At 44.1% G+C, this 15,396-nt stretch overlaps 1 protein-coding gene across 2 annotated transcripts in view; it reads left to right on the top strand.

The window, feature by feature from the left end:
- LOC141258978 (kyphoscoliosis peptidase-like) overlaps positions 1 to 15,396 on the top strand; it is a 64,815-nt gene that overhangs the window by 40,485 nt on the left and 8,934 nt on the right. For both annotated transcript variants that reach the window (XM_073674314.1, XM_073674313.1), the window contains 2 exons: positions 4,048 to 4,165; positions 9,684 to 9,869. In XM_073674314.1, the coding sequence (XP_073530415.1) occupies positions 4,048 to 4,165; positions 9,684 to 9,869 (304 nt within the window). The remainder of the gene's footprint in view (positions 1 to 4,047; positions 4,166 to 9,683; positions 9,870 to 15,396) is intronic.

Below are 15,396 nucleotides of genomic sequence, written 5' to 3'. Positions count from 1 at the left end.
AAAGAGTTTTACAAAAATGACAAAATATAAAATAATAAAAAGACATATACACAAGGCAAAGATGGTATTAAATAAAAAAGGGATCAGTAAAGAAAGCCCATACAGATTAGAACCATGAATGATTCTTTGCAGAAATTAGGACAGATTTACAATTCACATTGTCTCTCCTGGATTTGATCATGAGGTTATCTGGATGAGATATATTGAAGGGTCTAATCCACATCCATAACCCCTTTTCCTGGTCAGTTGAGAGGAGGATGGCTAATTATATGCAGATGGGGTGAAAACATCATTACTATCATTTTCCCACAGGAATTTCCTAGTGGAATTATATGACCGCCATTTTTCCACGCATATTTTTACCATTCTAGATAGACCAAACATGACTATGATATACTGTATCCATAATTCTGGTTGATATCAAACTTTTCTGGTTTCCTAAATCCAAAAATACTGGTGTTGGAATCCACCAAAGGGATTATGTCCCCGGTTCACAGATGTAGAATATTGGTCTGTGCAGTCTTTTTAAAGACAGCCAGGCCAGTGGACAACTGTGGCCCACTGACCCTCGTGTCACAAACATCACAAAAAAGCGTGCAGTCCAAGACAATTCAGGGTTAAATGTTTGAAGAGAAAAAAAAGATTAAAGGCAGATTAGGGCACAACAATAAAGATGATAGCTATTGGTACATATCCTCAGTAGTTGCCACAATACTTTCCTCAAGCGGTTCATTAGAAAGCAGATATTGAATCATAGTGACATGATAGGACACCCAGCATGGTGTGCCTGACTAGGGAAATGTTTAAATAGCCGACCTTCATTAATAGACACGCCCACAGCTCCCATCCTCCACACCCATCGTTCGTACTCTGCACAGGGCAGAATGGAAACTTATTGTCCTCATAACAGTACTGTGCATGCGCCTGAAAGGCTGCCTCCTAGAGGTACACTACCGTTCAAAAGTTTGGGGTCATTTAGAAATTTCATTCTTTTTGAAAGAAAAGCACATTTTTTTTTAATGAAGCTAACATTAAATGAATCAGAAATACACTCTATACATTGTTAATATGGTAAATGAATATTCTAGCTGCAAACGTGTTGTTTTTATTGCAATATCTACATAGGTGTATAGAGGCCCATTTCCAACAACCACCACTCCAGTGTTCTAATGGTACATTGTGTTTGCTAACTGTGTAAGAAAGTTAATGGATGTTTAGAAAACCCTTGCACAAGTATGTTAGCTCAGCTGAAAACGGTTTGGCTGACTTGAGAAGCTATAAAATTGACCTTCCTTTGAGCTAGTTGAGAATCTGGAGCTTTACATATGTTTGTTCTATGAAACTCTCAAAATGGCCAGAAAAAGAGAACTTTCATGTGAAACTCGACAGTGTATTCTTGTTCTTAGAAATGAAGGTTGTTCCATGCCAAGAAACTGAAGATTTCCTACAATGGTGTGTACTACTCCCTTCAGAGGAGAGCACAAACAGGCTCTAACCGGGAGGTCCCGCTGCACAACTGAGCAACAAGACAAGTACATTAGAGTCTCTAGTTTGAGAAATTGACGCCTCACATCTCCTCAACTGGCAGCTTCATTAAATAGTACACGCAAAACGCCAGGGTCAACGTCTACAGTGAAGAGGCGACTCCGGGATGCTGGCCTTCAGGGCAAAGTGGCAAAGAAAAAGCCATATCTGAGACTGGCTAATAAAAAGAAAAGATTAATATGGGCAAAAGAACACAGACATTGGACAGAGGAAGATTGGAAAAAGGTTTTATGGATAGATGAATCAGAGTTTGAGGTGTTTGGATCACACAGAAGAACATTTGTGAGACGTAGAACAACTGAAAAGATGCTGGAAGAGTGCCTGACGCCATCTGTCAAGCATGGTGGAGGTAAAGCGATGGTCTGGGGTTGCCTTGGTGCTGGTAAAGTGGGAGATTTGTACAAGGTAAATGGGATTTTGAATAAGGAAGGCCATCACTCCATTTTGCAACGCCATGCCATATGCTGTGGACAGTGCTTGATTGGAGCCAATTTCATCCTACAACAGGACCATGACCCAACGCACACCTCCAAGTTATGCATGAACTATTTAGGGAAGAAGCAGGCAGCTGGTATCCTATCTGTAATGGAGTGGCCAGCGCAGTCACCAGATCTCAACCCCATTGAGATGTTGTGGGAGCAGCTTGCCTATAAGGTACACAAAAAGTGCCCATCAAGCCAATCCAACTTGTGGGAGGGACTTCAGGAAGCATGGGGTGAAATTTCTCAAGATTACCTCAGCAAATTAACAGCTAGAATGCCAAAGGTTTGCAATGCTGGAATTGCTGCAAAGGGAGCATTCTTTGACGAAAGCAAAGTTTGAAGGAGAAAATTATTCTTTCTAATAAAAATCATTATTTCTAACCTTGTCAATGTCTGGACTATATTTTCTAATCATTTTGCAACTCATTTGATAAATAAAAGTATGAGATTTCATGGAAAACACAAAATTGTCTGGGTGACCCCAAACTTTTGAACTGTAGTGTATATAGTTGGGACAAATCACGGTCACGGAGTGAGTTTAGTGTGCCTGTGTGAATGCCATATCCGGACGTCTGTGCTTTCCAACATTGACACACACCGTTAATGGACCAGGGCAAAACTTAACTATGAGGCTATGTGCCCACGATGCAGAAATGCTCCGGATTTTTTCCTGAGCGTTTCTGCATCTCCCTGTCAGAAAAAAACGCATGCGGATTGTACATTCGTTTTCCTGCCAGGGACATGCGGATGTGAAGCGTTCTTCACTTGCATTTCCGCATGCAGGTTGTCAAGCGCTTTCCAAGTGATTTTAGCATCACTTGGAAAGTGCTTGACAACTAGGTCACACTATATAAATCCATGCAAACGGCATGGATTTATATAGTGTGACCTTTAGAATGGTTAAAAATAAAAAAATAAACTTATACTTACCTTCCGATGGCCCGGGGTGTGTAGCTGCGCTCGTTCCTGGCTGCCGGCACATCGCGGGACACTGCACTGCAGGGCCTGCCGTCACATGACTGTCACGTCACCGCAGGTCCTTCAGTCCTGCACGCAAGCACAGGGAAGGAGACAGGGGGCCGTCGGAAGGTGAATATAATCTTTATTTTTTATTTTATTCTTGTTTTTACAGTTTCCATGGTACCTGGGTATGGAGGAGAGTCTCGGGTACCATCCGCACATTAGAACGCGCCAATTACGCAAGTACAGATGCAGTCTTGCGGAATTGGCGCGTTCTAATGCAAGTCAATGGCGGCGAAAACGCAGTGCTTCTGCAAAATTAATGGACATGCTGCGGATTTTTGAGCGCAGCATAAACGCTGCGGAAAAATCCGCAGCATGGGCATTGACAGTGCGTCTTGTCATTGGGGACCATGGGGGGCGGATTACCAAGCGTTTTTGAAGGGTTTATGCTGCGGAAATTCCGCAGCATAAACGCTTGAAAAACGCATCGTGGGCACCCAGCCTGATAGCGATGTGTGCAAGCCTGGAAGTCAGTCTGTGCACTCCAACACTGGAACACACCACCGATGTACCGCGGCAACCCTTGCCTATGATATGAAGTGCGCATGCCCAGGAACTAGAGTGCACGTTCCAGGACTGGAACGTAGCATCAGATATCCATAGGTATTCCTGGTTGGTAACAGAAGATAGCCAAGCAAATGAGTGAGCTCCATCGTGGAACGCATCACATACTGGTGGTACAGAAAAGTTATTAGTGAAAATTCCAAAGAGATGGGAAGGTGATGCCTGATATATGGTGAATGGTTAGTATGCGATAAAAAACAAGATAATAAACAGTCCTATTATTATTATTAATTATTTATATAGCGCCATTGATTCCATTAAATTAAAAGCCAGTGATTACGCATTTTCAAGCTCAGTCATGCTCGAGTAAATCAGCAGTGATTTAAGCGTTTTAAAACATTTATAATGCACAATAAAGAGCACGAATAACCTTACTAAAGTAATGAGGTTACACAGCTTATTATTTTACCAAAGAAACTTTTTTTCTACATAGAGTACGATTATGAAGCATATAAAAAAAAGGTTCCACGATCTACTGACCCAAATGACATACTGCGTGCAAGAAAGGGGTTCTGTGCTGGATATGCCTCACTTTTCCAACATATGTGCAGGTAATACACGCACAGTAGCTGGTGAGTAAGGAGCCATTTGCTGCCTTCTAGTGGTTGAATCAGATATTCCTATCTATTGGCTCTTTGTATTGAACACTAAGGTTATGTGCGCACGGCCAGTATTTGCTTGCAGAAGTTTCTGCAGCATTTCTGCAAGGTTCTGCACCTCTTGGCAGCAAAAAAGCTGTGAAAATTCCACAGCATTTTTGATGTGCTTTTGCTTGCGGATTTCCCATGAGTTTTTGCCAATGCATTGTATGGGAAAAAGACAGCCAAAAACGCACAAAGAATAAACATGTTCTTTTAACGCACATGAAATTCTGTCAGGAAAAATCCTGATCATGTGCACAGATCATGCAAAACTCATAGAAAATGCTGAGATAATGTTTGCAATGCATTTTTGGGGCCAATTCCGCGCGGATATATTGCATCAAATTCATAAAAAATGCACCGTGTGCACATATCCTAAGGGTGTATTTACACTGAAAAATTATCCTGAATAAGCGCTGCAGAGTAAACAGGCTACCGATCACCCGATGAATGAGCAAAACGTTCGTTCATTGGGCGAAATATTTTTTTATTCGGCACAAAAGATCATTGTTCTTGGCAGCACATCGTCCTGTGTAAACAGGACTTGAGCTGGAGAGAACAATGGCAGCCTATGTGTACTGAATGATCCATTACGGATCTATTACAGATCGTTCAGTGCACATCATTTACCATAGTCTTCCTGTGTGTACAGGCTGGTAAATGACCACTGATGGGTAAATAATTACTGATTGGAGGTTGTTTAGTGCCGTTGGTCAATCCGTGTAATCAGACCGTGTGGGCACAATCCAGCGATGGCTCCATGTTTAATTTATATGTTATTCAACTGAATAGTTGCAGCGTTCACATGTCAGTAACATATAAATAAAGACTGGAGGTGCCTTGGGAAAGGGAGAGGAATCACTTGCTCTTATTATTTTACAGTATTGACAGCCATTTTTTAATGCTATATATTGCAAAGAGTCTGTCACTCCCAAAACACGATTTAAACTACTTACAAAGTCCTCTAGTCCTCTAGCCCATATAAAACTCATACCTGCAATACACATATTACTTATTTTTAGTTGTCAGGGGTGCTCTGAGGAGCCCTCATTTACAGTACATATGTAATAATATTATATATCTATACAAATCAAGATGTAATACCTGTACTGCAGGTATGAGTTTTATAGAGGCTAAGCCTCCCATAGGACTGTATAAGTGGTATTTGTGTTGTGAGGGTGATGGACTCTATTTAATGAAGCTCTCCTATAAAGTTTTTGTATGTAATGTAGTGTGAGTGTATTACTTTACTCACCTACCGTTACTTTCTCCGGGATCCAATGCTGTTCTGCTCCTCTTCTCAGTGACGTCACAGCTCTTCAGACTCTCACTCTATGAGATATGTGTGACCCGTAAGTTTCTTGTTCTGATACTCCATAGGCTTACATAGTAAAAGCCACTTCCAGATCACACAGAGTGACTGGGAGAGTCTGAAGATTGGTGAGGGATACTGACGTAAAAGCTTTGTTGAATCAAATCCATAAACGTTATTGATATTTGTCTGTATCAGTGTTTCCCAAAACCCACCCTCAAGGACCCCCACAGGTCATGTTTTCAGGATCTCCTTAGTATTGCACAGGGGAGAGAATTCCTGATGCCTTGATGATATTTCAATCACCTGTGTAATACTAAGGAGATCCTGAAAACATGACGTGTGGGGGGCCGTGAGGATGGGGTTTAGGAAACACTGATCTGTATGATGAGTATGTTATTTGCTTAACAAATCTGGACTCGGGTAAAGCTCTGGATCACGGTGTCAATAAGCAGCTTGTTTAGGTGTGTAACGAGCAGGGTGGTAGTCAGTGGCGAGTGTCGCAGTGTTTTCTTCGTCAGAAATATGGGGACGTGCTTGTCCCTGGGTGTGTGTGGTGTGCTGTACTTTGGGTTGTATGCTGTGGGAGTCTTTACTCACTTTCATCCTTGGCAGGTGTAGATCCTCTGCGCTTTGAATAAAAGATGATACAGTTCTTTGAAAACAAACAGTCCAATTTACTTACCAGCACGGACTTAGAAACAGGGGATTACAGGTACAACACTTGTTGCAAAACACGGCATTCACAGATGATAAAACACAGTCTCAATCCCCACATGGTGCTATTCACGGTGTGACTCGGACATAGGGGAAACTGCCTCTGGACTTTTTCATGGGGAAGCTCCTGCTTCTACCCACAGCTCCCAATACCTGACTCTAAGGGACTACCTCGCTTCTGAGGCTCCCTAGTCCAGGCACGTCCGTTACTGCCTATCGACTGGAAGAGGCCAGGATCCACAAATTGACCTTTAGAGTATAGATTAAACTGTGGTGTGCCCGTTCCTGTTAATCCTCCAGGTTTCTCCCACACACCCGTCTTTTTACTTCTCTGTCTCTCCTTACTCACTGCTACTACTTAACTAACTACTCAAGATGGCTGAATCTACCTCCCAGAGATCCCTCAGCTCTCCCTTGTCACTGAGCCCGGCCCATCCTAGGTTAATCTTCTATGTGCCCCAACTACCATGAGGGTAAGATAATACAAGTGTAAAACTCTGCTGCCATCTAATGGCCGTATCTGAAAATAACACACTTTCAGATTACTAAAACATACAAAGCATTACTCAAACAGTACAGTTCTATAGGGAAGTAGAGTAGACATTCTCCACTCACCCCTCACAGGTGTAGGGGGTGATTAGATGAGCAACTGTTCCTCTTCTTCCCACTCGTGGGGAAAAAAGATCTTCTTGTGTGACAATTAGAAGCAAATATGTCCATTGGTTAAAAGAGTTGTCCAATATTATTATATTGATAACATATCCTTAAGATAAGCTATCATAATGTCTCACAACCAGCACCCCCAAATGATTAGTCATTAACAGCAGCAGCTGATGTACACAGTGTATGGAGCATGGTACTCAGCAGCTACTCACAAGTACTGAAGATCAGCTCCTATTCACATTATATTCATGTTTTATTTAAATGATTAACAGGGCTACTATGGACAGACTTGGCAAATGTCACTCCCCTTAGTTCTCAAGTTCACTGTGACTCATAGCCTTTCTTTTACTTGTATCTGGCCTTCATGACGTGCCCCCTGGGCAGTGGGGTACTCAGTAGCCGGGCCGGTCGATGCTGGGGGAAGTCATGGTGGCAGTGACCCGGTCCGTGACCCAGGGCGGTCAATTAAAGGGAAAGTTTAAAGGGGAGTAAAATTTTTAGAGGTAATGTTCGTGACGCCACCTGTGGTATGCGGCTATATGGAGCCGCTGCTGCGGTGCAGCTCCACTGGAGTTGATGGTGATGCAGCAGAGTTGGTTCAGCACTCCACAGGCAGAGCTAAGCTCCAGGGCAGGAAATAGTGATGTTATGAGGTAGATGTTGATGTGCAGTGTAGTGCAGGTGATGGCGCAGGTAATAATTTTAGGACACAGTGGGGTGCTGTCTTCAGGTTTTTCTCACAGTTGTTAAGTTCCTCAGGTTACACTTTCTGGATTATAACCGACCACGTCGTCCTGTGTTCACCAAGGAAGGGGTTCATCAACTCTCAAGTATTTCAGGAGTACTTAAGTGGGACCCCGTTCTATGTTCCTTTCTTGGTCGTCTTCCGTGCGCTGGCTCTCACCCTCCTGCCCTGCGCCTCACAATCAGTGTCCCAATCCGGTAGCCTCGGATCTTGTCGGGCGACCTCCCCTGGACCCTACGTGGCCACCTTTTTGGCGATGTAATTGTGGTGGTTGGCAACTGCGTCTTGCAAGTACAGTAGCCTCCGGTTCTCTAGCTGAGCATGGTTGTTCTCCACTAGCTTAGGGGCCGGTCCCCTCTGCGGCCTGATCCCTCCACGTCCGTGTAGATTCGGGCGCACGGGCGGCTTCCTGCACTCACCGTGCCGCTGGGATCCCCTCTGTCTCTGGAGCCTTCCCTCTGCTCCGGAGCAGAGCTCCTCCTGAGCTCCTGCTCTGAACTCTGTCTGGTCTCTCCTCCAACTCACTGAACTCCTTCTAGATCAGTGTTTCCCAAACCCCATCCTCACGGCCCCCCACAGGTCATGTTTTCAGGATCTCCTTAGTATTACACAGGTGATTGAAGTATCATCAAGGCATCAGGAATTCTCTCACCTGTATAATACTAAGGAGATCCTGAAAACATGACCTGTGGGGGCCGTGAGGATGGGATTTGGTAAATACTGTTCTAGATGGTAACCTTCCTTCTTATCCTCCTACTGACACTGCTCCCTGAACTACTTCCTCCACCCACACCCACTACATGGTTCCCCCTCTCTTGGTTCCCCCCCTTCCAACCAGGGGGCAGGGCTCAGCATTGTACACGTGCATCTTGCCCCTGCCTGCTGGTCTGGAATAGTGTAGTGTTGGATGCAGGTGGGTCCCAGGCAGTACTTCCTCCTTACCTGGGAGTGGGGTACCACACCTCTGGGTGAGATGCAGTACCTCTTTGGCGACTGAACCCGCAGGGGTGCCACATTCACTTCAGAGGCCAATGTTGGTTACATCCACGAAGTAGCTGTTCGCTGGTTGAGAAAGTTAAGGAAACAGTCGGCAAGCATGGTTAAAACCAGCGGGATGGAGACAATGACAGAATCATGTGCCAAAAACATAGTCAGGGGAGAGATGAGAGGCAGAAGAGGAAACTAACAGCTCATTTACAAATCCAGAATGACATCCAAAGATTAAATAGCATAGTTGTCAAGGTATAAGAGCTGTGTCAGAACTCATGGAGCCTGATTCATCAAGACAGGCGTTGTGCACACTAGTCTTAATAATCAGCATCACTGGAGTGAGATGCACCTAATTTATAAAGGCATGTCTTACAATTGGTGTGCGCCACCTTCAGAAATGTACTCCAATCAAAAACTGGAATTTTAGGCCACCGAGGTGACGTCAATTTTCATGAATTAGATAGGCGGACTTAGCCATGTTCTGTCCTTCCTTCCTCTACCCTTTCTGGTAAAGCTGGCCAGGACTGGTGAGAAAATGGCAAAAGTCACAAAAGTTTTACTCAACTTTAAGCTGCGTAAAAATTTATTTAATTTGGAAGTGTTTAACTCCCCTTTTGTAGTTTGTTGGTAATTGGCCCTAGTGATACTTGGCCTGTGGGACCTTCACATTCAATGGTGGATGGTCTGTTTGCCACCTAACTGAAATGGAAAACAATGCACCTACAGAGGAACACATGAAGGGTATGCTGGGTGGCAATCGCATCTACCAGCAATGATGTCACTGCTACTTTCCCTGCCATAAGTCGGATTAGTGGTACCTGACAGCAAAGATAACCTGCACATTTTTGGGGATAGGCAAATTCATGACAAGCATGAACTGCAAATTTACAAGTTCCATATTCAATATTTGTATCATAACAAAATCTTCTTAATTTTATCGACATATCTTCCGGACAATGAGGATATTTAATAATGTAACTACTCTCACTGATTGTAAACAGCATTGCTGGACTACAGTGTAAGAAAATCAGTGGCTATTCCAAGGGAAGCGGCTATGAGATAGGACAGAAGATTTCTGGAGACATAGACCATGCCTGGAACATGATATATTTAAAAGGAAGTTGGCACTTATTGGACAGCACATGGGGAGCTGGAGTGGTGGTTGGTGACTTACAATTCACCTATAGGTAAGTAATTTTGCAATTCATGTCATGTCAACATCCGGAGCTGGGTAATGAGGCTTTGTTTGGATTTGCAGGTTTTGTGGTGTTTTTTTTTTCAGTAACATACTGTAATTGGGAGGGCAAATCTATGATTTTCCAAGACTACAGCATTATTAAACTTTACTGATACTGGCAGAGAAAAAAATATGCCACAAAAACTTCACATATAAATACACTCTCAGATGGCCTGTACAGGCAGAGGTAGTGATCCATGAGTTGAAAAAATGCATCACAAGTAGTGTTGAGCGATACCTTCCGATATCAGGAAATATCGTATCGGATTGGATCGGGCCGATACCCAAAAAGTATCGGATATCGCCGATTCCGATACCGGAAACCAATGCAAGTCAATGGGACACAAATATCGGAATGAAAATAAACCCTTTCTTTCCTTGTAGGTTAATTCTACATGAAGTAAAACAACTAAGAATAATGTAGAATGACATGAAAAGCCGGCAATTCATCAGCGGCATTCACCGGTACCCGACAATTTACAACAGAAAGAATAGAGCTTCACACATAGATTAGATAGATAGAAACATGTCAGTCACATATATATGAAGTACAGTGACAGTGTTGCTTACTGTACTTGTCATTTAGTGTAAAGGATTTATTAAAAAAAATATTAGTGTTTTCGTGCACCGTCTCTTTAAAAAAGCCGGCCGGCAATTCAGCATCTGTACCCGACAATTTATAACAGACAGAATAGAGCTTCACACATAGATTAGATAGATAGAAACATGTCAGTCACATATATAAGAAGTACAGTGACAGTGTTGCTTACAGAACTTGTCATTTAGTGTAAAGGATTTATTTAAAAAAATAATAGTGTTTTCATGCACCGTCTCTTTAAGAAAGCCGGCCGGCAATTCAGCATCTGTACCCGACAATTTAGAATAGAAGGAATAGAGAATCACACATAGATTAGATAGATAGAAACATGTCAGTCACATATATATGAAGTACAGTGACAGTGTTGCTTACTGTACTTGTCATTTAGTGTAAAGGATTTATTAAAAAAAATATTAGTGTTTTCGTGCACCGTCTCTTTAAAAAAGCCGGCCGGCAATTCAGCATCTGTACCCGACAATTTATAACAGACAGAATAGAGCTTCACACATAGATTAGATAGATAGAAACATGTCAGTCACATATATATGAAGTACAGTGACAGTGTTGCTTACAGAACTTGTCATTTAGTGTAAAGGATTTATTTAAAAAAATAATAGTGTTTTCATGCACCGTCTCTTTAAGAAAGCCGGCCGGCAATTCAGCATCTGTACCCGACAATTTAGAATAGAAGGAATAGAGAATCACACATAGATTAGATAGATAGAAACATGTCAGTCACATATATATGAAGTACAGTGACAGTGTTGATTACTGTACTTGTCATTTAGTGTTAAAATAAAGGATTTATTTTAAAAAAAATTGGCGTGGGGTTCCCCTTAATTTTAGGCTCTAGCGGAGGTTAAGCAGACAGCTGGGGCAAATGTTTGAAGCCTGGGAAGGGGGTAATACCCACGGAGCTTCCCAGGCTACTAATATCAGCCCCCAGCTGAATACCTAGCCTTTACTAGCTATTAAAATGGGGGACCCCCCCAAAAAAATGACGTGGGGTCCCCCCTAATTTAATAGCTAGCACAGGCTAGGCAGACAGCTGGGGGCTGATATTAATAGCCCAGGAAGGGTGCCATGAATATTGGCCCCCTCCCAGGCTAGAAACACCAGCCGTCAGCCGCCCCAGAAATGGCGCATCCATAGGATGCGCCAATTCTGGCACTTAGCCTCGCTCTTCCACGCTGCCCTGGTGCGGTGGCAGGGGGTAATAGGGTTGGGGTTGATGTGAGCTTATAATGCCAGCTGACATCAAGCCCAGGTTAGTAATGGAGAGGCGTCTATAAGACACCCCCATTACTAACCCCATAGTCAAAGTTAAAAGAAAACACAAACACCCAGAATAAAGTCCTTTAATTGAAATAAAGACACAATTCTTTATTGTTCTAAATTAAACCATACTTACCATCACGCCCATTCCAGCTGAAGCCAACGATCTCCTGCAATAAAAGAAAAATAATAAAGCAACCTCATCCTTACCTTTCGATGGTTCCCAGGACAGCTCCAGCTCTGCTACATCGAGATGACAGGCTGGACCGCAGCAGAAAGCTGCCATCCAGCCTGTCATCCCGCAGACACTGAGAAGCGCAGGCATGCTTGCGCTCCTCAGTGTCTCTCTGTGACGTCATCCAGATGAGCCGAGTTCATGTCCAATGAACTCAGCTCACCTCATGCACGTCACTGACAGCGTGGGAAAATTCTCCTGCACTCAGCGCTTCAGCGTGAGAATTCTCCCACGCTGTCAGTGACATACATGAGGTGAGGTCATGTCCAATGAACTCAGCTCACCTCATGCACGTCACTGACAGCGTGGGAAAATTCTCACGCTGAAGTGCTGAGTGCAGGAGAATTTTCCCACGCTGTCAGTGACGTACATGAAGTGAGCGGAGTTCATTGGACATGACCTCGGCTCATCTGGATGCCGTCACAGCCAGACACTGAGGAGTGGAAGTATGCCTGCGCTTCTCAGTGTCTGCGGGATGACAGGATGGATGGCAGCGTTCTGCTGCGGTCCAGCCTGTCATCTCGATGTAGCAGAGCTGAAGCTGTCGTGGGAGCCATGGAAAGGTAAGGATGAGGTTGCTTTATTATTTTACTTTTATTGCAGGAGATCGTTGGCTTCAGCTGGAATGGGCGTGATGGTAAGTATGGTTTAATTTAGAACAATAAAGAATTGTGTGTTTATTTCAATTAAAGGACTTTTTTCTGGGTGTTGTGTTTTTTTAAATACTTTACTAGAAATTCATGGTGGTCATGTCTAATATTGGCGTGACCCCATGAATTTTGGGCTTAGGGCCAGCTGATAATGCCAAGCTGGCCTTAACCCCTTTATTACCCAGTGAGCCACCGCACCAGGGCCCTGGATGAGTTGGGTACAGCGCCAGAAGATGGCGCTTCTATGAACGCGCCATTTTCTGGGGCGGCTGCGGACTGCAATTTGCAGCGGGGGTGGCCCAGAAAGCTTGGGTCTCCCTGCGCTGCGGATTCCAGCCCCCAGCTGCCTAGTTGTATCTGGCTGGGCACAAAAATAGGGCGAAGCCCCACGCATTTTTTTTTTTAAATTATTTCATGAAATTCATGGAATAATTAAGAAAAAAAGGGCTTCCCTATATTGTTGTGTCCAACCAGGTACAAATAGGCAGCTGGTGGTTGGGGGCAGCCCATTCCTGCCTGCTGTACCTGGCTGGACACAAATATAGTGCGAAGCCCCACGTCAATTTTTTTTTAATTATTTCATGAAATAATTTTTTTAAAAAAGGGCTTCCCTATATTGTTGTGTCCGGCCAGGTACAAATAGGCAGCTGGTGGTTGGGGGCAGCCTGTTCCTGCCTGCTGTACCTGGCTGGACACAAATATAGGGCGAAGCCCCACGTCAATTTTTTTTAAAATAAGTCCTTTATTTTAACACTAAATGACATTTGAGGAGTTAATAAAGATGCAGTCCCTAAATTATTATTTATTTTTTAATTAATTTTTCCCAAAACTTTTGACGTGGGCTTCGCCATATTTTTGTATGCCAGCCAGGTACAGCATCCAGCTTCTATGAACGCGCCATTTTCCGGGGTGGCTGCGCACTGCAATTTTCAGCGGGGGGAGGGGGGGGGGCAGAAAGCTTGGGCCTCCCTGCGCTGCAGATTCCATCCCCCAGCTGCCTAGTTGTACCTGGCTGGACACAAAAATAGGGAGAAGCTTCACGTATTTTTTTTTTTTAATTATTTCATGAAATTCATGAAATAATTAAGAAAAAAAGGGCTTCCCTATATTGTTGTGTCCAACCAGGTACAAATAGGCAGCTGGTGGTTGGGGGCAGCCCGTTCCTGCCTGCTGTACCTGGCTGGACACAAATATAGTGCGAAGCCCCACGTCAATTTTTTTTAAATCATTTCAGGAAATTCATGAAATAATTTAAAAAAATTGATGTGGGGCTTCGCCCTATATTTGTGTCCAGTCAGGTACAGCAGGCAGGAACGGGCTGCCCCCAACCACCAGCAGCCTATTTGTACCTAGCCGGACACAACAATATAGGGAAGCCCTTTTTTTCTGAATTATTCCATGAATTTCATGAATTTAAAAAAAAAAAAACGTGGAGCTTCGCCCTATTTTTGTGTCCAGCCAGGTACAACTAGGCAGCTGGGGGCTGGAATCTGCAGCGCAGGGAGGCCCAAGCTTTCTGGGCCCCACCCGCTGCAAATTGCAGTCCGCAGCCGCCCCGGAAAATGGCGCGTTCATAGAAGCGCCATCTTCTGGCGCTGTACCCAACTCATCCAGGGCCCTGATGCGGTGGCTCACTGGGTAATAAAGGGGTTAAGGCCAGCTTGGCATTATCAGCTGGCCCTAAGCCCGAAATTCATGGGGTCACGCCAATATTAGACATGACCACCATGAATTTCTAGTAAAGTATTTAAAAAAAACACAAACACCCAGAAAAAAGTCCTTTAATTGAAATAAACACACAATTCTTTATTGTTCTAAATTAAACCATACTTACCATCACGCCCATTCCAGCTGAAGCCAACGATCTCCTGCAATAAAAGAAAAATAATAAAGCAACCTCATCCTTACCTTTCCATGGCTCCCACGACGGCTCCAGCTCTGCTACATCGAGATGACAGGCTGGACCGCAGCAGAACGCTGCCATCCAGCCTGTCATCCCGCAGACACTGAGAAGCGCAGGCATACTTCCACTCCTCAGTGTCTGGCTGTGACGGCATCCAGATGAGCCGACAATGAACTCGGCTCACCTCATGTACGTCACTGACAGCGTGGGAGAATTCTCCTGCACTCAGCGCTTCAGCGTGAGAATTTTCCCACGCTGTCAGTGACGTGCATGAGGTGAGGTCATGTCCCATGAACTCGGCGCACCTCATGCACGTCACTGACAGCGTGGGAGAATTCTCACGCTGAAGCGCTGAGTGCAGGAGAATTTTCCCACGCTGTCAGTGACGTGCATGAGGTGAGCTGAGTTCATTGGACATGACCTCGGCTCATCTGGATGACGTCACAGAAAGACACTGAGGAGCGCAAGCATGCCTGCGCTTCTCAGTGTCCGCGGGATGACAGGCTGGATGGCAGCGTTCTGCTGCGGTCCAGCCTGTCATCTCGATGTAGCAGAGCTGAAGCTGTCCTGGGAACCATGGAAAGGTAAGGATGAGGTTGCTTTATTATTTTACTTTTATTGCAGGAGATCGTTGGCTTCAGCTGGAATGGGTGTGGCGGTAAGTATGGTTTAATTTAGAACAATAAAGAATTGTGTCTTTATTTCAATTAAAGGACTTTTTTCTGGGTGTTTGTGTTTTTTTTAAATACTTTACTAGAAATTCATGGCGGTCATGTCTAATATTGGCGTGACCCCATGAATTTCGGGCTTAGGGCC

The sequence above is a fragment of the Phyllobates terribilis genome, unplaced genomic scaffold (assembly GCF_046119375.1).
Source record: "Phyllobates terribilis strain yellow unplaced genomic scaffold, ASM4611937v1 Scaffold_3__8_contigs__length_932513732, whole genome shotgun sequence".
In the NCBI taxonomy this organism is placed as follows: Eukaryota; Metazoa; Chordata; class Amphibia; order Anura; family Dendrobatidae; genus Phyllobates; species Phyllobates terribilis.
The sequence above is the reverse complement of the archived record's forward strand: the minus strand, read 5'-3'. Positions and strand labels throughout refer to the sequence as shown.